This window comes from Tachypleus tridentatus, chromosome 13, assembly GCF_004210375.1.
Source record: "Tachypleus tridentatus isolate NWPU-2018 chromosome 13, ASM421037v1, whole genome shotgun sequence".
NCBI lineage: Eukaryota > Metazoa > Arthropoda > Merostomata > Xiphosura > Limulidae > Tachypleus > Tachypleus tridentatus.
The window spans coordinates 114,506,398-114,531,612 of record NC_134837.1 but is presented as its reverse complement, the minus strand read 5'-3'; the positions used below and the strand labels follow the sequence as shown (position 1 = coordinate 114,531,612).

At 33.8% G+C, this 25,215-nt stretch overlaps 2 protein-coding genes across 12 annotated transcripts in view; one reads left to right on the top strand and one right to left on the bottom strand.

The window, feature by feature from the left end:
* LOC143239863 (histidine--tRNA ligase-like) overlaps nt 1-4,147 on the top strand; it is a 57,773-nt gene extending 53,626 nt beyond the window's left edge. For both annotated transcript variants that reach the window (XM_076481448.1, XM_076481445.1), the window contains one exon: nt 2,652-4,147. In XM_076481448.1, coding sequence (XP_076337563.1) covers nt 2,652-2,735 — 84 coding nt within the window. In that variant the 3' untranslated portion in view covers nt 2,736-4,147. The remainder of the gene's footprint in view (nt 1-2,651) is intronic.
* A 156-nt stretch (nt 4,148-4,303) lies between these two features.
* Nucleotides 4,304-25,215, bottom strand: part of LOC143239864 (AKT-interacting protein-like) — a 34,764-nt gene continuing 13,852 nt past the window's right edge. For 7 of the 10 annotated variants that reach the window (XR_013021412.1, XR_013021413.1, XR_013021414.1 and 4 more), the window contains 4 exons: nt 22,353-22,453; nt 19,875-20,747; nt 17,631-17,857; nt 4,304-13,528 (listed from right to left, as the gene is read on the bottom strand). Coding sequence is in view for 7 of the 10 variants with exons in the window: in XM_076481451.1 (XP_076337566.1) it covers nt 20,622-20,747; nt 22,353-22,453 (227 nt within the window). In the remaining 3 variants the exon portion in view is untranslated. Of the gene's footprint in view, nt 13,529-17,630; nt 17,858-19,874; nt 20,748-22,348; nt 22,454-25,215 lie in introns of all 10 variants that reach the window. The other 3 variants (XM_076481454.1, XM_076481455.1, XM_076481453.1) reach the window with 3 other exon arrangements.

Sequence of the window (25,215 nt, the reverse complement as noted above, 5' to 3'; positions counted from 1 at the left end):
TTTGTATTCTGTGTTGAGTGGTAGTGTCCAGACCTTGTTAGTTTTGTATTCTGTGTTGAGTGGTGACAGTGTCCAGACCTTGTTAGTTTTGTATTCTGTGTTGAGTGACAGTGTCCAGACCTTGTTAGTTTTGTATTCTGTGTTGAGTGACAGTGTCCAGACCTTGTTAGTTTTGTATTCTGTGTTGAGTGACAGTGTCCAGACCTTGTTAGTTTTGTATTCTGTGTTGAGTGACAGTGTCCAGACCTTGTTAGTTTTGTATTCTGTGTTGAGTGACAGTGTCCAGACCTTGTTGTGTAGTTTTGTAGTGTGACCTTGTTGATTCTGTGTTGAGTGACAGTGTCCAGACCTTGTTAGTTTTGTATTCTGTGTTGAGTGACAGTGTCCAGACCTTGTTAGTTTTGTATTCTGTGTTGAGTGACAGTGTCCAGACCTTGTTAGTTTTGTATTCTGTGTTGAGTGACAGTGTCCAGACCTTGTTAGTTTTGTATTCTGTGACAGTTGACCTTGTTGTTTTGTAGTGGTAGTGTCCAGACCTTGTTAGTTTTGTATTTGTTGAGTGGTAGTGTCCAGACCTTGTTAGTTTTGTATTCTGTGTGGTAGTGTCCAGACCTTGTTAGTTTTGTATTCTGTGTTGAGTGTATTCAGTGTCCAGACCTTGTTAGTTTTGTATTCTGTGTTGAGTGACAGTGTCCAGACCTTGTTAGTTTTGTATTCTGTGTTGAGTGACAGTGTCCAGACCAGTGTCCAGACCTTGTTAGTTTTGTATTCTGTGTTGAGTGGTAGTGTCCAGACCTTGTTAGTTTTGTATTCTGTGTTGAGTGGTAGTGTCCAGACCTTGTTAGTTTTGTATTCTGTGTTGAGTGACAGTGTCCAGACCTTGTTAGTTTTGTATTCTGTGTTGAGTGACAGTGTCCAGACCTTGTTAGTTTTGTATTTTGTGTTGAGTGACAGTGTCCAGACCTTGTTAGTTTTGTATTCTGTGTTGAGTGACAGTGTCCATACCTTGTTAGTTTTGTATTCTGTGTTGAGTGACAGTGTCCAGACCTTGTTAGTTTTGTAGTTCTGTGTTGAGACAGTGTCCAGACCTTGTTAGTTGTGTATTCTGTGTTGAGTGACAGTGTCCAGACCTTGTTAGTTTTGTATTCTGTGTTGAGTGACAGTGTCCAGACCTTGTTAGTTTTGTATTCTGTGTTGAGTGACAGTGTCCAGACCTTGTTAGTTTTGTATTCTGTGTTGAGTGTCCATACCTTGTTAGTGTTCTGTGTTGAGTGGACCTTGTTAGTTTATATTCTGTGTTGAATGGTAGTGTCCAGACCTTGTTAGTTTTGTATTCTGTGTTGAGTGGTAGTGTCCAGACCTTGTTAGTTTATATTCTGTGTTGAGTGGTAGTGTCGAGACGTTGTAGTTTTGTATTCTATGTTGAGTAGTAGTGTCCAGACCTTGTTAGTTTTGTATTCTGTGTTGAGTGGTAGTGTCCAGACCTTGTTAGTTTTGTGTTCTGTGTTGAGTGGTAGTGTCCAGACCTTGTTAGTTTTGTGTTCTGTGTTGAGTGGTAGTGTCCAGACCTTGTTAGTTTTGTATTTTGTGTTGAGTGGTAGTGTCCAGACCTTGTTAGTTTTGTATTTTGTGTTGAGTGGTAGTGTCCAGACTTTTTAGTTTTGTATTCTGTGTTGAGTGGTGGTGTCCAGACAATTTTTACATTCTGTATTATGTGATAATTTCCAAACCTTCTTTGACAATATGAATTTGTCTATAAAGATGACTAACAATTTTCAGTTAGGCATAAGTGATTAAATAATTCAGTTGTTACTTCCATATGTTAATGTTTTTTAAAACTGTACTTATTTAAATGCAGAAGTTAATAAAATACATTAGCTCCTAGGATCATATTAGTTATATGGTAGCTAGAAATCAATACTGAAATAATTCATTTTAAAAATGCTTGAAATCATCATCCTTGTTTTTGTATTATTTGTATAAATTATCTAACCAGTAATCAGTTGCTTGTAACTCATCTTTCTTTGTGTAATAGTTGTTTGACCGAGGTGGACGTTAAAATTGATTAAAGCTGTATCTATAGTGAAGTGAATTAGACAGTATGAATTTAATTTGTGTATGTTTTAAAGAATAAATAATTTTAATTGTAAAGAGAAAAGCAAAAACAACTGAAATTACCATTTTTTTTTTTTCTTGCCAGAAGTGAATGTTCTGGTGTATTCTAGTAAAAGTGTTTATCCAGATGTATGTGTTACACACACACTTGGATACACACAGTAATACCCTGTTTAATGCTTAGGAAGGGTTCCTGAAAACAGAGCTCTAAACAAGGTTATTTTAACAGTACATGTATGGAGATATATAACTGAAGGCATTGTTTCTTACCAGTGAATGAGGTATACATGCTTTATTTAGGTATTGGTTAATCTAACTTAAATTAGTCACTGTAATATCTTTACTGGAAGAAAGTGAATTAGTTTAAAGTAGGGTGCCAGCAGTAAGTAGGGTCTTACTGTGTGTGTGTATATGTAAACACACACATGCACGTATATCTTTTAGAATTATGTTTTGAGGTGCATAAGTATATTTGGTGTAAAATGGATCTGTAGAAATGTACTGTTTTGTGAAATGTAATATGGTTTTATTTTCAGATTGAAGTGGAAAGAAGCAAACTCTCAGATGAAGTCAAAGATCTTTTGCAAAATCAAGTACCTTGTAAAAGCTGTCTGATGTAGTTTCAAAATTAATTTAGAAAACTAGCTTTGTGGAATAGATGTTGAACTTAGTTGTTGTATATTTGAAGAAGTTATTTATATAAATCTGTTTCTTTTCCTTTTATAAATATTACAAATTTTTTACAATAAAGAAGTAACTTGTACAGTACTTTCAGGTGGTTGTTTTATAAAGAAATATTTCAGATGACTTGTGTTGTGTATCTGTTACAGGTATATTTAAATTTTTGTATTGAAAGAAAAGAAACTCAACAGTTTCATGACCTTCAGTGGTGTAATAGCTTTATACAATTCAGTGATTGGGTTTGTGAATGTCTATAGATTTTTCTATTTCCCTAGTTATGGTGTTATACCATTTTGTTATCTTGCCCACTTCATAATGTCCTGCAGACATCAGTGTTTGGATTTTGTTTGTAAATAAAGTAAAATTTCGATTTAGAGAAAACTAGGATGGAATAATTAAATGATCTGGTAAGTTATTTTCCTACCCAGTCTAACTGGATGTTAGGTTTGCTATGAATAAAATATCTATTTCATTAACATTTAATGTCTGTATTTAGTATGCATGTTACTAAGTGCATGTGTGTTGCACATAATAGGCATTGTATTGGTAGCCATCTGGTGATGTTTACTACTACTATACTAACATTTTCACTGATGTTAGATGGCAGGAACTCTGGTACTTTTAATCATTCTCATTTTCAAGAAATAGTTATGTAATAACCTATTTAGAACCACACTGTATATGCAGCTTTTTTTCAGTTTATATGGCCACATTTAGTAACCTATCTTAAAAATGTGTAAATCTAATTGGGCAGCCAACTAGAGTATTTGACCTTATTTAATGTATGTCTCATTCCTAGTGAAAATGGTAATAAGAATTTTTTTATAATTCTTGAAATATTTGATATTATGTTACATAAGCTGTAATTAATGTGACCCTAATTTTTTATAATTTGTTATTAAGAAATAGCTTTAGATTGTAAATGGTTCTAGTTATATTGGTAGGATAGATAATGCTTTAATGTTGTTTTTTATAAATACTCCATTTTTAAACTAATAACACTTTTACTGTATGTTACTTTAAATGCTCCTTCCTTTCTTTGTTAAATCAGAAGTTATCAAGACCAGTGAAGTTATTGTAGGTTTTTATATTTATATAAGATTAGATAATAAATACCTCTTTAATATTAGTTATTGTAGCAAGTGGAGTGGTATAGATAGACATATTACTTCATGTACCTTTATTATGTTTTATAGAAAATTATCAAACCTCCAACTTAAATGATTGTAATGACACTGAACAACCTTAATTCGGAGCTTGTTTAAATTGCAGTAACCAGATTAGTAATGTTATTTTGAAATCCTGTAAGCTTTGAAACCAAAAATGTTAATAAAGTTTTATTGGTAACAAATGGGCTTGTATAAAGGAATATGACAATACATAGTTACCTACTTAAAATGGTTTTGCTAATTTTGATCTTATCATGTACTCTGTGTTACTAAGTTTGACACTTTTAAAGTTACAGTTGGTAGTACACTAAAAGTAGGTGTTCTCTGAACATTTAAAATATAGACAAAGAGAATTTTTATTTCTTTCCTTTAACCAGGTATCCAAAAATAGAATCATTAAGTCTCAAGGAATAGCTAAAATTACAGATGTGGCAAGTAACCACTGGGTCACCTTATCTCCATCAGAGTTCTTATAACTTTTACCACTATGCATATTGCTGTACAAATGTTTCTTGTCAAGTGTTTTATTCACTAATATGTATTACAGAAACTTTTGTAGCTAGTTACATTGAAGGACGATCATATGATACATAAGAATAAACCATGCTATGAACCACCCTTAGATACACAGGGTTAACCATGTGACAGAACATCGTATCATACAAAAGTAAACCGTGTAATGAGTTTTACAGAAAAGTTTCAACTAAGAACAAATTCATATCACAGCATGTTTTATAATAATATCAGTGTACATCTGTTATAAGATAAAAACTTGGAAAAATCTTCACAATGAGGATAGATTTAACAACTTCATTTCAACAAGAACATACTAATTGTTGAAACTCCATCGTTATAGAAATCTGTACTTTGCAAACAAGTTTAGGTGGTGCATCTTTAAAAAGCAGTTTATCTTTGCATTTCCATTTGTGTACATCCAGTGTGTCAACATGTTGACAGTCAAGATATTTTGTGCAGATATCCTGTGAGGGCAACACACATTATTGTAAATAACAAAGTATTTCTATTAACATAAAATAAATTATAGGACAACCAGTCTTGCATTATTGTACTTTATGGGTTGACCTGCTATGTATTTACTCCTCTTTCTTGAAATCTACTACTAAAAAGCAGCTGTAGATTTAATGATCTGCTAAAGCTGACTTGGACTCAATTTGCTTTCACTTGATGTATAATATTGGTATATATTGAGCCCACTTGGCCCCTTTTTAGCTGACTAGTCATTTAGGCTTAAATCCGCCCCTGCTAAAACGTATTTTTGTGACATACTATTGTCTTGTACTTTAGTAATAGTATATCTCCTTTTTATCCACTATAAAAGCTGTTACCCTGCTCACACTGAATAAAAACGTTACCTACAGTCGAGTTCTGAGAATAAAGAATATACGTGCAGATGTAATAGACAACCATAATAAGATTGAATACAAACCATGTTACGAAGAGAATATAAATATACTGAAATCGACCGACGATTAAGAAAGATAATATTCAATTGGAAAACAGAGAAACTTTAAAGTTTCAAATGAACTCCTCCTGTTATTATTACCTATCGCTTTAAACCCGGAAACGATTCGTGCATTCTGAAAAAAAAACAACTCAAAATATTTTAGTCTTTACGATGAATTATTACTGTAAACAGATATTTCCTGACCTTTCTGTTGTCTCTTTCTGGAAAAGTAGAACTAACCAATATCCTTTATCATGCAGAAATGAATTACAACCTACCAAAGATTGTTTGTCATCCATGTAATAAAAGTGAATTACACCGCACCAAAGATTGGCTTCCTTCGTATTGCAATAAAGGTACAAGTTCATAATAAAATAAAAAAAATTATTGCAAATAGCAACATGCATTCTTTCTATGCTTCTGTAATTCGTTCCTCACAAACCCTTCCCATTTTATCTCCAAAACCACAAATTAGCACGAGTGTAAGTAGTATATATTCTACACTAAATTCATTTCTACAGTGACCAGCAAGACAATTTTTTGTTTTTCAATCTGTGAGACACAACACGGCTTCAAATAACGTCCAACGGAAGAGTAGGGTGGTATTGCTCTATCCTGTGGGTACATCCAGGGGCCAGCAGGCGATAGAGGGAACGGGAATCTGTCGGAACATCATCGAACGCGATACGACAGTGTCAAATCGCCGCGCAGCGTCCACGTACCAGGAGGGAGGGTCAAAACACGTCGGTGTTTGCAGGCTTGGTGAAACACGAAAAAGCCTGAGACCCGTGCCAACCAAGAATCTGGTGAGGTGGTAACAGGGATGACCCTCAGAAGACAAACAACGAAAGCTGGTGGACAGGAAAAGAGAATACACTGGGTATGGACACATGGGATGCCCAGACCTCCCCTGCGAGGCGATAGGGTCAAGGAAAGCCGAGACACAGCCTCAGGCCTGCCACCCCACAGGAAGGAGAAAATATGCCGCTCGACAGTCCGCGCAGTGCGATCATTCAGAGGAAGAATAGCCTCAAGGTACTAGACCAACGAGAGTATCCTCCTCACCATTTCGGCCCTGTCAAACATATTAGCAGGGCAGTAACAATAATCGTGAATTGCCGAACGAACACGCTGCACCACTTAACGGGCCCGGCATGGCCTAGCGCGTTAAGGCGTGCGCTTCGTAATCTGAGGGTCGCGGGTTCGCGCCAAACATGCTCGCCCTCCCAGCCGTGTGGGCGTAATAATGTTATGGTCAATCCCACTATTCGTTGGTAAAAGAGTAGCCCAAGAGTTGGCGGTGGTGATGACTAGCTGCCTTCCCTCTAGTCTTACACTGCTAAATTAGGGACGGCTAGCACAGATAGCCCTCGAGTAGCTTTGTGCGAAATTCCAAAAACAAACAAACAAACAAAGCACCACTTAACCCAGGCAGCCTCAGGGCGCGTAAGAAAACGAACTCCAAAGCAAGTGACTGTGGAAAAGGTCCAATCCAGTCCAAATGCGGAGTCAGCAGCCGAGGCCCATTTGCCTGACCAACGAGCCCGAAACTTGGCAAGGTTGGGCTGGGCAGCACTGACCTGAGAGTAACGATGGACGATGGCCAGCGCCGAACCCAGAGATGTTGAGTTCGCGAGGAACAAGTTCACAACGTCCACATGGGAAACATACTTAATACTCACACCCCCACTCCCGGCAACTGGAGGCCACGCACCGAAACTGAGTGATGGAGATGAGAGAGCAGGCATTCGATCATCAACACATAAAACGAAGGGAACAACGGATAGCCCTGATGAACCCCCTGTGTTAACTTTAGTGTAAACCAATTTCACTGAAATGATATAGTATCAAACAGTGAATCTTTTTTTTATATATAATTATTAATAAGTAGTAGTAACTTAAAAATTACCATTTTAGTGTGAAACAGTATCATTACCCCTTGCCACATGTGCCCGTAGGACTTTAACATATAAGTGGCATAAATTAAGCAAAAGTTAACACACTTATGTTATCATACATTAATAGCTAGTTTTGCTAGAAACGTTACTTTGTGGTTGATGTTTAGAAATCATAAATAAACAACACGTGTAGACACACAAACCCTGTAGTTAATCTTCACTCGTTATTCAATATTTTCTTTAAAAACGCAAGATGAATTAAACAATCAGTTTAGATTTCTCATCACACTATCTTACATCTAAATTCTTTAACGTACGAGATACAACGTTAAAGCAAAAGAACTACCGAAGTGAAGGTTTATTGTGATAATTTGAAGCTGGTATCAAGTTTCACTTACCAGTTCCCCTTAGTTATGTTCTGCAATTTAGATTAACTTCCTTAAACACGAGAAACAACTTTGTTTGTATCCAAATGTGAGCCACATTAAGTAAAATAATAATATAAAGTGTTGTTGAAATATGTTCACAATCCAGTATATTTACAATATCCAGGTGAGTACAAAGTTACAGTAAATAAATTAAATTAATATAAATATTTTATCATTCATCCATATAAAGTCTAGACTGTTGAAACCCCAGTGAGACATTCTCTGTAGCCAGACTTTAGTAACAACAACAATAGTAATGTGTTAGTAAGTAGACGGGACAAGCTTACAGCGTCTCCCCACCTTCAAATTAAACATGGATACTAAGTATATAATGATGAATTAAAAGCGGCCAATATTAATATCTAAAGTTAAAACTAAGAATAAAGACGTAAACCACACCCGCAAGTTAAAATTTTAAACAGGTACTTATGTCGTAAGAAAAGTTTTCCTATATTTGCACTTGCAACTATTCTCAGTTTGTTTTTACGTTGTTGCACGTGATGCACTTACATCCGTCTTGCTTGGTACACGTGCACTCTTTGATGCATGTGCACATTGGATCTTCAAAGAAGAGAATGACAGATACAGTATAAGTATTTATAGCCATTATATTGATTATTATTAGCTAACTAGCTAATCATTTAGTGAACCGTTACGTTAACAATAATCGTTGAGTGCCTCTTAAAGTAGTAAGTTTTAGTTTATCCATTGATCAGAAACTAGGTGTTTTGTAAACATTCACATATATAAAAAGGTAATTTTAAGAGTCAAATGTTTTCTGAGTTGTAAAAAGGGATAAGGTAACTTTATGTATTTATTTATCTGGTAGTTTACTTTGACTCACAAGAAAAAGTAATTTCAGTGAATAAAAAATAAAGTAGTGGCTGTTCCGTTCGCTATTCCAGTTGTAAAGAAATTGTTTAGTCACCACGTTTCAAAACTGTTTGAAAAATTTAAACAAATTAATAATGTAGGCTTCACATAGTTGTGGATGGTGAGCAAAGGGTTGTACATATAAACCAAAGTAACAAGAATTTGTGAACTAAAGCACATAACGTTATCAAACCAACTTTTACTGTATAGTTGAGCACTTAACACAAGGTGTCAAATATACACTTGTCAAGTTTGTTAATTCCAACCGGAATAGCCATGATAATGTGAGGTGTAAAAGACTCATGTCTGAATGAGAATTTTTAGTACACAGAAAGCAGACGGTACACAATGACTCAAGATGTGTATAGTTGTTAAAGTATGTATTAGTTAATGCCCTTGAGTTTGCACATCAACAGTTTAAAAAAATCCGTCCTGAAGTAGTTCTGCTTCTGGCACATGGAACCTTTCCTTGTGCTGGAAGACGCTTGTTCATTATCATGTGAGTTACGTCAGTTGAAAGACGTGCAAATCCTATAGTACATGTTAGAAGCTGTACAAATTCGATGAAGCTTTTCCGCACTGCCTTGAACAAGAAGAAATCTGACCTACAAATCGAAGGAACGAGATGTTGCCATTTTATCCCACGCTTGCCAAGGAAAGGAAAGAGTTAAAAGCACTTATCTGAATGTTCGTGATACGCCAGATAATAATACACTAGGTCAAAAATTGAGAGACAGCTACGACCGTTAGCTGGACAATTTATAATGGCTCATTACTAATTATTATATGCTAGGATTTCTTGTTAGACGTGTTACTAAAGAGATCAAAAAGGTGTAATGACCCTTGCTTTCTGAGCTATCGATGAGAGATACACAAAAAAAGATATTGTGAAATCACGAGATTTCAGTTGATAACTTACAAATTGTCATAAGATGGCCATTTGGTGGAAAATCAAATATAGGGCGTTGAAGCCCCTGCTTTCTGAGCTACTGAGTAATTTTGTGACTTGAAATCATTCCATACACTTCGAGAGACACGCTAATTGATCGTCATATCACAGACCCAATTAGATTCTCTTGTGCACATTTAACTGTCGAAATATTGGCTAGGTCATTTAAACTGACCTTCTAACCACGATGTCACCATGAAGCTAACATGACGTGGCTAGGTGGTTAGAACGATCGACTCGGAATGTGAGGGTCGCGGGTTAGAATCCTCGTTGTGCCAAAGATGCTTACCCTTTCAGCAGTGGTGGCGTTCTAATGTGAGAATAAATCGTACTATTCAATGGTAAAAGAGTGGTCCAAAAGTTAGTGGCGGGTGATTATGACTAGTTATTTTCTCTCTAATCTTACACTACTAAATTCGGGACAGGTAGCGTCGATAGCTCTCGTGTAGCTTTGCTACACCCAGTGTTTGTTTATTTCACCCATTAACTGATTTTTACATTATGGTTAATTGTGATAACATGTATATAGATAAAATATATAACAAATATAAAAATTTTCACTTATTATATTTTATCTGAATTTACATTGAAATTACAATAATTTAAAAATATTCCATCACTTTGTAGAGTAGTGACTTCAGTCCACTCTCAATATATCTCGTAGATTTCACCACGAAAACAAAACATAATATCACCACAAGTAACATATTTTTCCAAATGTCCTTTCTCTTTATGAACAATATTTGTAAGGTAGAACTAATGCGTTCACCTATGTTTTCTCCACATAATTTTATGAACAATATTTCTAAGATAGGATCCGTACGTTGACTTATGTTTTTTTCCACATAATTTTAAAAACAATGTTTGTAAGGTAGAACCAGTACGCTGATTTATGTTTTTTCCACACAGTTTTATTAGCAGTATTTAAAAGGTATACAAAAAAATCAATTCTAGCAATATTTTATTACAATATCCGGATTTTCCGGATTCATGATGATGCATTTGTAAAAAGGATCAACCAAGGATCAAGATGTGACGGAGAGGGCTCTTTGCTACGTGCCTTCCCTCTACTGTCTATCAGCTCCATATTATGCATGGTTGAAGCTTTAATGTCGCCTCGATTGATAACAAATGCTGATTAACTTTTATTGTAAACTTGACCACTCTTCGCTCGACCATTCACACATAAAATAATAATTCACTTAACTAATTACTTACTCTTGTTTATAACTAATATACTAAGTTACTAATTTCTTGACGTCATCGTGAACTTTCTATTTATACTGAGACTACTTTAATGAGCTTCTTTAGAAGCATAAGAAACCATTAGGTCCAAAATTTTTGATAAAAATCAACGAGACTGGAGATATGTTTTCTTTTTTCTAGTATATCTTCATCTTGATTCGAAAATTGCATCTGTACAGAAGTCTTTACTTGGTATATTTGGGATATTACTACTCATGTGATAAAACCTTGTGGTACTTACACTGAGAAAACCTTTAACAGATATTTAAACAGTTATACCTCAAGAACTCAACTGTTTTAAGCTATTTTATTAAATATCTTACTTCAGTTTAAATGTAAGTTTATATTATAATTTATTCAACTCTTTCCTATCACCATATTTTTATAGATTTCTTGCAGTGGCGTAGAAGCAGAGGGGCCGAGCCCCAACTTTTAACTTGTCTCTCACACCTCTGTCTGGTATCACCGGTTTGTATCACGTGTTTAAAGAAAACCTTGCATACGATGTTTTCTTCATCGTGATCATGAAAGTTAAACAAAACTGAATTACTCTCAAAATGTCCCCTAGTGGCACATTGTTATGTCTGCGGACGTAGAGCACTGGAAACCAGGTTTCGATACCCGTGGTGAGCAGAGTAAAGATAGCTACACATTGGGCTATCTCAATATAAAGTATAACTTTTATAACTTAGAAAGTCTATATGTGTTCAAGACATTCATACTGGTTTTATAACTTAAAGATCTCAAAAACCTTCATGTCTCTCTGTAAGTCATATTCTGTTTGGGTACCATGAACGTGTAATAAAACTCGACTCATCAACCCCTACAAACACACTCATCTAACACGTTTTTAACAATGCTTGATTTGTCTTCTCAAGTTGGGTATGTCCACCTTCAGTATTTGATATTTCAGGGTAAAGTTTTGTTGTTGTTTTTTTCCCAGCGAGTCAATGATAGTATTTCTTCTTCACTTTCTTCACAAAACGTCTTTATTACACCGATTCTTGTGTACTTAAGACACGTGTCGATATAGGAAAATAAGTTTCCTACCTCTGCTCAGAATTAAACTATTTACTAAACAACTTTAAAACACAAATCAAATATGGAGGTGTATAGAAGTTTGCCTGTTTTCAAGCTGAGAATATCTAGTGGAAACGTTCGATATTTTACTGAACCAAAAGGAATATATCGTGCCAAATAGTGAACTATGATTGGTTACTCTACTTCTTATTTTGCACATGAAACGTTCGCACGCTCAATATAATACCTAAAAAGGAAGGATGTTGTTCAATTTTGTTTGTTAGTTTGTTCGACAGTTCTTAATCATGCCTGATCCAGCCTGAAAGTGTGGTGGTAAGTGTCTGGTGAGATTGTACAAACGTATGGTAAACACTATTAGTAAATCTATCTTTTTGATATTAATTTTAAAGCTCTCTTCTATGTAAACATTTCATGCGTTTCTACTAAAGATAAGATGTGCACTTGCAGTGAAGAGTGGAAGCGCGGAAAGGAAGATGGGTGCAAGTACACTGCGTGCAACAAAAAGGACGGTAAAGCAAGTCTGTGCAAGTGTTCACGAATATAACTACCTTTTTAAAGTAACTGGAGAAAAAAGTGAACGGTAACCTTTAACCTTGTGACATTTAATATTAATAATGAGTAACCACACCACCCCTTACAGTGCATGCTACATTTACTTTTCTAGAATTTGTTGTCTCTTTCTATCATCTATGTTTTTTTCAGTTTAATAGTTAAAGTTAAACTTCAACTCTCCTAAGTTGTGGATATCTCGTTGGACTTGATACTTTAATTTCTTAAGTTAAAGGACAAATATCTCTAAAAAAAATCGAATTGGTGATTTAATAACTAACTTAACACGATTCCTACGTCTTTTGTAGAAGGAGAACTTGCTCGTGTGAGTCGTGCACATGTAGTAAGAAGGAATGAAGTTCATAGTTTTCTTTGGCTGGACCGAAGTATTAACCTGACATGACTTGAGAAAGTTTTAATGAATATATTTATTTGCACTTTATATTTAATCTTGTTTATTTTGTATTTAGAATAAAAAAACAACTTAATTGTAAATAGATGAAGTTTTTAATTGGAAGGTTTTAATAAATATATATTTATTTCCACTTCATATTTAGTCTGGTTTATCTTGTATTTGGAATAATAAATAATTTAATTGTAAATAGATCATCTTCTTATTTCATCAATAAGATAAGTTTTACACTTCAATATAAACCTAAACTTTCGCACATTAACTGTATCTTTGTTCTTGATTTACGACCACCCCTTTTGGAAACATTTGTCCTCCTTGTAAAATCCTGAAAATGAACTTGGTCCGCCAAAAATGTTATTCTTACTAACATGAATTTCAAAATTTGTTTTATACATATACAAAACAGTAATTACTGTTATTTCACTATCGTACGCAGCTCAGAAACAGCAGTATATGTTGTAACCGTAACATATGGTCTCTTATAACACATAATTATATGTAATTCGAATTATAACTTTCTTCGCAATACCGTAAGTACACTGATATCAATCAATAATCTAACTATACATAAAATAATACCAAAACAAAACTTGCGGGCTGTAACGTCTTTCATTCTCAACACACATCGGTGATCCTTCAGTTGTTTCATCACCACGTCCACGTTGAGGATTGTCAATCCCTCAACGTTGAGGTCAACCTAAAACTAAAGATAAGAAAAACTGTTAACTAAACTTAATGCACTAATGTATGTATAACATAAGAACAAACTACCGGTGCAAGTTTCTCGCTGTATTTTAACGTGCTTTTTCCACCATGTTAGTTATAATGGTTTTATTTATGAGACATTTTTGTTAAAATATGTACACTTTTATCTCCCTACTTTAAGTCTTTTTAAAACTTTCATAATTTCGAGTTTCCTTGTCGAGGATGGACGAACATTCAAAAGTATGATTAGAGGTACAATGTTAGTTATATTTACAAAATCATTTGGTAAAAATTTAGTTGTGTATTTCTCAACTCATCTTTTTACACAATCTTTCAGCTATTAGAAAGAAGAGAACAGTGAAATAGTAATAATAAAAAATATATCTGTTGTAAACGATGAGAAACTGAACGGTATCCATAATAATGATAACAATATATGGAACGTTTTCTTCATTTCTTTAATAATTTTAAGACCAATAGCACTTGACGAAGAGAAAAACCTTAAGTAGAATTTTCTTTCTTGAAAAGATTGAACTGCGAACGTAGATATAACTGGAAGAGTTCTTTACCTTTTTAAAACATCTAATTGAAAGTAGAGACGAATATAACCTGAATTGACACGACACACCATGGTTTGTGAAATGAGTTGCTCTTTGAAAGATTAAAAACGCCGCCTACTACTGAGCGAAAGGCCTCGTGTGCTACATATAAAGCATATGTAGTGTGGTTTACATATTATAACGTTATTTTCACTAAAGTTCTTTTAACCTAGATACTACTACGTTATAACTGTCAGTGTTGATACCATCAAAACGACAAATTTTCACAAAATCCTGTCACTAACAAATGTGGCTCATCATCTTTATGTATGGGTGTAATACAAACCTTTCTTTTCACGCTGTCGCTGTTATATTATATTTATACAATCTAACAGCTAGACCTGATATTGTTATGAAATCCTTGGGAGGGGAGAGGAATATTTCTTGATTAATTTCTCGCCCACCGTTGGTGTTCCATTGGGTTAAGTATCTGTCGAGCATCTAACGGATCTGAAAGATTACGAAATGTATTTAGGAGAAACCGTTAATTACAAGTCTGTGAACCAGACGATAAATTTGTCAACAGAAGATGTCGACTGCTGTGTTTGTTTGTTTCGGAATTTCGCACAAAGCTACTCGAGGGCTATCTATGCTGACTGTTCTGTTCCGTGGCTTTCTATCAACAATGTCTAATGAAAAACAAAGAGGACAACAGAAAAAGAGGATACCCTAAGAATGGGCGGTGTGCGCAAAACAAATATCAAATCTTAAAAGTAATTCCAACCACGAGGGAAAGTTTCTGATTAAAAATCACCATAGAGATATGTTACGGGTTTCAATACTACTGCGGCTGCTAAACATAGATATAAACTTCCATATTTATATATACACAGTCGTGGATAACAAATACCCACAAGTTTTTTTTAAACTATACGAGGGGTATCATAATAGAACAACATATACCTTTCACAGTAACAACTACTAGAGCACTATCAATGTTTACAGTTTTACGGTGATAAATATTAAAGTACAGTCACAACTTTATAGTGTGTGATATGGACTGACATGTTTTTTCTCTATACGCACATATAGGTATAATAACCTTTAACGTAAAAGTTATCCCAGTATTTATAGTGTATGTGATGTGGAGTAAACCAAGGTTCTTCTCTGTACTCACATATAGCTGTAATAACTGTTGACATGAGTATAGTATAGACAAATCATGTGACATATATCCATACAGGAATAGTTTTAATGTTTCTACACATATAAGAATGTATAACTAGGGAATTCACACCATGACAAAAAAATATTATATAACAAAGTTAAATACGATTCTTGATTGGAGGATTTAAATACATTCCACGACGTACGTAAAGTAGCTATCCAATGTTAGTCTTTTATTTCTCAATCAGCTTTATTTCTGAAAGTTACTATGAGTGAGTATGAGAATCATACCATTAATATCCAGTGACTGAGTCATAGTGAAACAAATACTACAACATGTAGTTGTCAAACATAAATCAGTTGCGATGATGTAAAAACCACTGTCACGTTAACTCTTACAATACTCGCTCTCTTTAAGGTGATAAGATATGATGGAACATTTCTTGTCTCAAGACAGGATTAATTAAAAAATTAAATCTGTATTTGAATATCAAACATTGTATTGAAAAAGAGTCAATTATATGGTTTGAAGGATGGAGAAGGACAGACTGTCAAAGACAGGACCAACTTTACAAGTAAATTAGTGAAAGAATGGTCAACCAAGTAAGTACAGAAAAGTTTTCCATCTAAAAGTCAACCTAACAATAATCTATGGTTTTGTGGTTTTTTTTTTGTAGAGAACCACTAACAATAGACTCACTAGACCACCTATCTAATCAGGTAAGAGGAACTAAAGATTGTTGTTGTTGTTTTTGGAATTTCGCACAAAGCTACTCGAGGGCTATCTGTGCTAGCTGTCCCTAATTTAGCAGTGTAAGACTAGAGGGAAGGCAGCTAGTCATCACCACCCACCGCCGACTCTTGGGCTACTCTTTTACCAACAAATAGTGGGATTGACCGAAACATTATAACGTCCCACGGCTGGGAGGGCGAGCATGTTTAGCGCGACGCGGGTGCGAACCCGCGACCCTCGGATTACGAGTCGCACGCCTTACGCGCTTGGCCATGCCAGGCCGAGGAACTAAAGGACAGGAGGATACGACAAGGAGTAAGAGACCATCTCATTTAAACACCATGTCCTTCAGAAAGAAAACTATCAAAAATATTGTGAATGGACAGTTGAATGTATATATTTATTTGTGTATTCGGATTTCTCCAGTGATTCCACAATCGAAAATGAGGTAGCGTTGTAAGCTTTATTAAGATCGAGAGGTGTTAATAAAAGTATCTTTAATTTTATCAAAAGTTTCTGTTGTTTAATATTTATTTTTCCTTTACATTCAGTACAATGAAATACCAAATGGATTGATACAACTTTACATACAGCATTTGTTGTTGTTTTAAAAAATCTGTAATTTCATTTATTTTTATCATCAGGAATAAACTTCTAGTTGTATGATGTAGTTTGGGAATCCAAAATGATTAAACTATAAGATTTTACGAAATGTACATCAACTGTGACATATATACATCAATGTCTAATGCAACAATGTGATATTCACTTTGTTACCTCAAATATGTAATTATTTTAAGCTAGACCCTAGTTTTGAGGTGAAGTTATACCATATGTTTCACAAAGTAAAACCCACACCTATAGGTTTGTAACACTAAATATCGGTTTCTTCAAGTGGTGGGTATAGTACAGATGATCTATTGTGTAGTTCTGCTCCTAACAAACAAGTAAAGATGGAAACAAAGTTGGTAATTGCTTTATCAGTGAAAATGATGAATATATTTATGTAACATTTAGCAAAATAAAGTTACTTATAAGGATCTCCCCATTTGCTCATAAATATGTACAAAAGCTTACCATGATAAAAAAAATGTTTCGATACCCCTGGTGGACAACACAAATAAACCACTGGCTAGTTTGATGAAACTACGCTACTTAAAACACGTTTATTTTTGTCAACAGTGAATTTAAGTATGTACGAATTTATTCATTATTTTATAAATACAATTATTTTTAAGAGCTCATTACACCTGCATGTGGATTTACCAACTTGAGTGATATGGTCACACGTGGAAAGATGTCCGATGAGTTGAGCGAAATAAAATCCTGAATCATTTCAGAAAAGACGACCTTTAAGATGAAAACCTGTTCTGTAAACAGGCAACTTTCTAAGGAAATGTAACAGACAATGTACACGGACTGAAACTATTCATTACTGGCCAATTCAAGCAAGTTTCTTAGGGAAAGTAAATGGACAGTGTCTGCAAACTGAAATTGTTTATTATTGGCTATTACATTCAAGTTTCTTAAAGAATGTAACCAGAGTGTATACAGGCTGAAACTGTTCATTATTGACCAACCAAAGCAAGTTTCTTAGGGAATGTAAACACAGGTTATACAGACTGAATCTGTTCATTATTAGCCAACACCTCAGAACGTACATGTGGTAATAGGAGTTGTTAGACTGTGTTATCATCTGAAGTCATTCTCTGCACTAAACAAGTTGTGTTCAACTGGTGATTGTCAGACTGAATAAAAATATTAGTCATGGTCCAGCTTTAGCATTCATCATTCTTGAAGATCCACTCATATAGATACTGTTAATTTTTCAGTGGAAGCAATGCTGTCACAAGCACAACATATGATCTACTTCAGAGAGACAATACATCTGTAAAAAAAAAAAAATTATACAATAGTTTATACACTGAAATGTCATGGTTAAAGTTGCAGGAAATTATGCAACAGATATTAAACAAAAAAAAACGACAGTTATATAAAATAAGTCTAATACCGTGAAGACAGAATAGCGTAAGTTCATTAGGACTAATAATCTAAAGTGTAATAAAGTTAAGTCCAAGAAAAAAACAACAGATGAATAAATTAGAGGAGTCAAAAACTCCACTGAAAGGTGCTAAGGCAAGAGATGCAAGTTAAACTGTCGTGGGCCCAGCACAAATGTTATATTGTGTAATTTTGTGCTTAACAAACCAAACATAAAACTGATCGTTTTATAACTTATATTATAAATACTTAATCGAGACAGTTTTTAGCCTTAATTTTCATTGAAAGAAAGAAACAATAAAACCATACCCTCACACTGTGAGTACCTGTCACTTCTCTCTTTCTCCTATAGAAGGTGGATAGTTGTGATGTTTTAGACCATTTACAATATGGAAACAAACACCAATGTTTTATTGAATTAAATGATGTATTGTTTGCATGCACAGAATTGTTTATTTCGCCTCCAGTTCGAAACTTGTACTGAAATATCAGTTAAGTTTAGTAAAGTACCGCAGCTCCTATTAAAAGTCAATACTGTTACTCTTGACAGTTTAAATAATTTGTTCGTACTAGCCATAAACGTTTATTTATAAAATATAATCATTACTGAACATAATTATAAGTATGTCATTTCACTTGGTGCCAGTGATATATGGCGGACAGTCCTGAAGTATTACAGTGATATCTAAGGTGACAGTCCTGAAGTATTACAGTGGTATCTAGGGTGACAGTCATTAAATATTACAATGATATCTGGGGGGGATAGTCATTAAATGTTACAGTGATATCTTGGGGGACAGTCATGAAGTATTACAGTTATATCTAGTGGACAGTCATGAAGTATTACAGTGGTATTTATGAGATAGCCTTAAAGTAAATTACTTCCATGTAACAACCGGTGAACGGTATAATAGAATAAGGGTTGACTGGCGAACACTCACTTTTTCTTTTTTTTGTGTGTGTGTGTGTGTGTGGGGGTAGATATTGGTATTAAGGACGTTGATAAACTGATGTAAACATTCTATAAAAATAATGTCATTTCTTACGTGTACTTTACTGGTATCAAATCGGTGAAGGATAACCTTAAATAAGATGTAACAGTTAAGATGTACTCCAACGTTTGAAAAATTTAGTGGTACAAAAACAATCTCTCACTCTGTGCAGTACAATTATGGAAGTAAATGAGAAATCAATTTCAGGTCATTTAGTTCCCGAACTCACACTGGAAAAACTTTGCGATGGTTATGTTTCATCACCACACTTCAGCTTAAGTACCAGGGTAATATTGTAGACATTCCAGTAGAGGATGGTAGTTCTTAGTACTACAGTAATTATAGATATTTATAGAAAGAGTAGATCATACTTTAATTAGTTTGATTATAGGCTTATGGACCAAGGGAAAAATATACAATGTATTGAATAAAGACTTAAAGTTTGAATACAATAGGTTTATTACTTGGTTTTTGAATTTCGCGCAAAGCTATCTGCGCTAGCCGTCCCTAATTTAGCAGTGTAAGACTAGAGGGAAGGCAGCTAGTCATCACTACCCACCACCAACTCTTAGGCTACTCTTTTATCAACGAATAGTGGGATTGACTGTAACATTATAACGCCCCCACAGCTGAAAGGGCGAGCATGTTTAGTGCGACGGGGATTCGAATCTGCGACCCTAAGATTACGAGTCGAACGCCTTAACCCGCCTTGCCATGCCGACCCTACAATAGTTGTAACTAGATGGCATACATCGAGTGTTTACAAAACTTTCTTCGAAAGTGATTTTTAATTGATAAATAGAAAGTCTCACGTTTTAAATTTATTAATTTTCAAAGAAAAAAAACAATGTAACAAATAATATAACAATCTAAAAAAACCAACAACACCTACAAACACACACACACACTGACCTGAAGACAAAAGGCCGAAGACTTTCAGTGTCATCCTCTACACTTGTTTCCACAACAGGCAGTTATTGTCCATTCTACAAAGTTTCATCAAGAAACAGATGTACAATTTATGGAGAAAATGTGTTGAGTATCAGGAATTGTCAAACAATGGTTCACAAAGCTTCAATCAAGAGAATTTGATCTCACCAATTCCATACATTATAAATGGCCAAGATCAATCAATAAAGATACCCTGTAAGTCATAGTTGAAGCAAATTCAAAACTGACCATGCAAGAAATGGCTCAACAGATCCATTCAACAATCATTACCCACCTACAAAAGCTTGGAAAAATTTTTAAACTTGGATAATGGGTTCCATATTATTTGATGAATAATCAAAGTGCTCAGAGGGTCACCATTTGTTCATCTTGGAGAACAAGAGATGATAGTGAACCATTTATACAAAGAATTATTAGTGGTAAGGAAAGCAGATTTTTTTATGAGCACAATCAACATAAGAGACAATGGTTGAACTTCTGTCAGACATCTGTTCTAACACTGAAAAGTGGTTTATACCCAAAAAAGGTTTTGCTTTGTATTTGGTGGAATCTGGGAGATGTAATCTATTATGAAGTTTTGGATCCAAATGAAACAATCATGGCTGAAAAATAGTGTCGTCAGTCGGAGAGCTTACACCAAGTACTGATAAGAAAAGAGCTGCATTATTCAATCAAAAAGGTGTAATAATTTTCCATGAAAATGCAACATCATACACTGAAAAAAATGATGAAAAAAAACTTCAGGCCTTGAAATGGGAAGTTGTGCCTCATCCATCCTATTTGCCAAATCTTACTCCATCTGATTACCATCTTTTCAGATCCTTGCAATATTACCTAGGTGGAAAAAGGTATGCAAATAAGGAGAAACTCAAATCTGACTCGACTGTTTTTGAATCCAAACCAAAATAATTTTATTCACAAGGAATCCATAACTTACTCAAAAGATGGAGTTATGTCATAGAAAGTGAGGGCAAACATTATCGTGATTAAATTTGTAATTGAAGACTAATTTGTGTTCGGTTTATTAAAGTATTAAAAAAAAACTACAATATTTCCTTTCCAGTCTGATATTTACAGGATAACTAATGTTCATTATTTATGTTTTTCTCTAAAATCACAAAGAAAACGTAATTTTAAAGCTGTGAAAGTTATGCCTGACACACAACCTTTTGTTACAAATGTTCAGTGATTTCAAATTAGGTATAACAGTTAAACTTTTTCTATGCTCACTAATGCAGTGTTGTAATTTTGTAGCTAATGCCTTACAGAAGTCTTTAATTAACTTGTAAGAGGTTTTAAAGAAAATACTGTAGCTCAAAATGTAAAGTTAAAATTGAAGTATTAGCAAGATGGAGCTACAGACTTTGATAACACTGAGATCAAAAGACTTAATAATATATGTATTTCTAAAGATGTGATGTAACAGTTTGCATAATATTCAAAAATATATCATATATAGAAGGCAGTTAAGAGAGTAGATAGTTTCTCAAGAAAGAATATGAACCAGCCAGTGTTTTAGCTTTATCAGTAATTTTTTACAAGTTGATTAATGTTAATTAACATCACTTGCAACATTAGCTTATACAAAACTTTTGGCAACACAAGTGCTTAAGTTTGTTGTAGTTTTAAACGAGGAAATAATGTAAGGAAGGTATAAAAGAATTATGTAATAACAAGATATTTTCATTGAAACCAAAGATGTTAACATCTAAATACATTCTAATTTATTTATCATTCATCATTCTCATAATTATACTTCAACTCTCTTCTTTGCAAGTTATGAAAATGCTCCTTTTAGAGAGTAAATTATGCAATTAATATAAAAGGAAACAATGCTAATAGGTAAAATAATATAAGAATTAAATGCAGTAGAAAAAGCTAGAATAAGGCATTTTTCTTAGAATTTTTAAAATTCATAAAAGCATAAATTTTGTGCTAATTTTAATGATTAAAGTTGATGCTAAAATTCAATTAGGTTGCATAAGCTGTATAATTACTTTACATATTAAGACCAGGTATTTAAAAACATTATCTTTTAATAATTAATAAATTTATAATTTAAAAAAGCACCTTTTGGCAAGGGATCTAAAACCCAATGCAATTATCAAAGTTCTCATATGTAGGGTATCGGACAATATTTTTTTTTTTTAAATGTCCTCAGTTCATTTTTCTTAATAATGTCAAATCATGTACAATAATTTTGAGAACTTTTATTAAGGATATATCAGCCTTGGAATGAATGTACAAACTATCACTCTAACTTCTGATTGATAAGGTTCTAGTATACAATGAGCAATAACACAAAAAAAATGATGCACAACATTATGATATTTCTGAAATTATTGTAATAAATTTCACAAGAACATCTTTAAAACATTTTTGTATACCTTTATAATGCTAATAATTTCAAAAAATAAACAATTAAGGTTGATCACCTACTGGGCAATCCCCATCAGGATAATTGTGTGGCATGTACAAAGTGAAACGAAATACTCCTCCTTGGTAATGCCCTTGCCAGATGAACAGCACTCCAAACCATTCTATTAACACGTTTAAGTAAATAAGGCTTAAAATATATACACATACAATGAAAATAAACTGAGAACAAAACAATCTGGAAAATACATTTTCATTTAACAAAGAAGAGTATCAATCTAATACATAACTCACTATATACATTTAAAAGTTTTGAGGTCAAATTTTTTACAGCACCTTAATTTTGCTTCATAAATCTGTTATCTTTATCTTTCTGTAAACATTACTTGTTATTTGGACTTGTTTACTATAGTTTTGGAAAAACCTTTTAATAATGTGCTACAAAATGAGATTAGCTTAGAAAATCTCATCAGTATGGATTGGGAAAAATAATTAATTAAATGGAAGAAAGCATATGGTTAGTACTAAAGTTCCATCAAACTGGATCCTTGTTACTAGTGGAAAGCCTCAATGCCCAGCATTTGGGCCTCTGTTTTTAAATATTTGTATTAATGGTATTAATAGAGCTATTGGTACATTAATAAAGTTTGCTGCTTACATTAAATTCTTTGGTATTTCTAGCCATATTAAGGTAGGTACAGTACCACAGAATGACAAAGTTCTGTACTTGCTTTCTCTTGGAAAATAAAAGAGAGGGAGAGAGATAAAGGGAATCTAGATAGAGTTTAACCTTTTCATAATGACACTTTTTAAACTCCTATCTACATATCACAAGGTTACATTCAAAATTTAAGCAACTTCGCAATCATATTGTAAAGAAATTATTATCAAGTGTGTTAGTGTTTGATGTTTTACATAATTTTAGTTTTGTTTCTTTATTTCAAAAGAAATATTGAAAGGAATAATGAAACTTCTTACTTTTGTATTATGTGACAAACTATGAGCAATGCTAAATGTGGCAAAGTATAGTTTGAAGCATAAATAGGTGGTCATGTGTCTGCAAGTCTAGACAGTAATTTAGTTTATGTACTCTTTTGAAAAGTATGTTTCAAAGATAAAATACAGACTAAATTTTGTCTACCTCTCACAGGTGCAAGTCCCATCTTCCACAGTTAACCTGTTTAGTTGATGTGCTCTTTTGAAAAGTATGTTTCAAAGATGAAACACAGACAACATTCTGTCAACCCCTGACAGGTGCAACTCCCACCTTACACAGTTAACCTTTAGAAGTTAAACATACTTTTAACATGTACATGTTTACAACTGTTAGAAACAATTAATCTCAAACTATAACAACAGTTATTTGAAATTAGCACCAAACTGTTGTCCTCAAGTAAATGTAACTGTTTATACTAGTATTGGTTACTTTGTTCACAGCAGCACTTCATTTGTTTCTTACATAAAGGTTATAGAGAGACACTTAAGTTGTATGTACATTTTTATATTTTAGTTAATTATGTATTCTGTTTTAAAATTCACATTTGAAAGGTTTAATAACTGCTACAAAATAACCAAACTTTGCCCTTGCTCTACATGTCTTACAGTACAAAATAGTGTATTAAATTATTTTTGTCAAAAATAAAGGTATCTCTGCTGTTCATACCATTCTATTGCCTGCTGATTCCTGTTGACATGTGATGTATATAATCAACAGTAAGGAACAGGAAAGGAAAATGAAACATTTAAATTGAACTATAACTGAAAACAGATGTGAAATTATATATATGATCCAAGGAAGATATTTTAAGATGAATTATTCAACAGAGTTAAAATGAAAAAACACATTTCTATTTCTTAATTTTAAGCATTTTATTGAACTATAAATGAATTATAATTTAAAACTTAAAATATTCTTAAATCAAAAAAGTATTTCCAATAGTACTTACCCTCTACTTACATTTACAACTATTACTCAACTGCCAGGATAACACTGACTCTCAATGGAGAGGAAGAGAGGGAGGAGTGTGTGAGAGGGGTAAGTATTAGTGGAAATACATTCCTAATTTAACAAAATGTTAATTTCAAAAAATACTCACCCCCTCTTACACTTATAGTTAAAATCCCACATTGATAAAGTGAAGGGACTGATGAAAGCATTATCTGTATAGATCATAACTGAGTCAATGGATAATTCACACCCTAGTGCACTACATTCAGAACAGACATGTTCTTCATATATGGGTGGAAATGTTACCTAATTTATCACACTACAAGCCAGACCCAAAAAAGTAGCCAAGATTTCACTACTCTAAATTGGAATTAAAAAGCCATGTTCCTTATATCTCACTGTTGGTTAGGACAAGCAGACTGTAAACTACATATATAGATATGCTCCCTCCCTTTACCATCTCATAGAGATATGTTACGATATCATCAACAGTGGACTACAGAAAGAATTTCATCATCTTTGTTGACACATCAAAATCTATGATGAAGCCACTAGAAAAAAAAACAGTAGACAAAAGGCATGTGGAATATTTAAATATGTTAAGTGGAGATTTGAAGAATCTTTCCCTAACTTTCTCATCATATTGAGGACATTCCTTTTCACTAAGTGTGTGAGCAATACTACATATAAATAGCTTTTCCAAACTGAAATTAAGACATACTTGAGATCCACAATAAGCCAATTAATGCTCAATAACCTAGCCATCCTCTCCATCAAACATGAACTAGCTGATCCAATTAACTCCAAAGCTGTGATAGAGAAGTCTGGCTCATTAAAGGCTAGGAAGATGTGATCCATCTCATCAGAACAACAACTGGATGCTTGGCAGGACAAGTGTGACTGCTTAACTGCAAATATCTTATACCAGATTTGTAATAAAGTTATTTCATTAGGCTTGGTGTTTAATTTAGCACACAA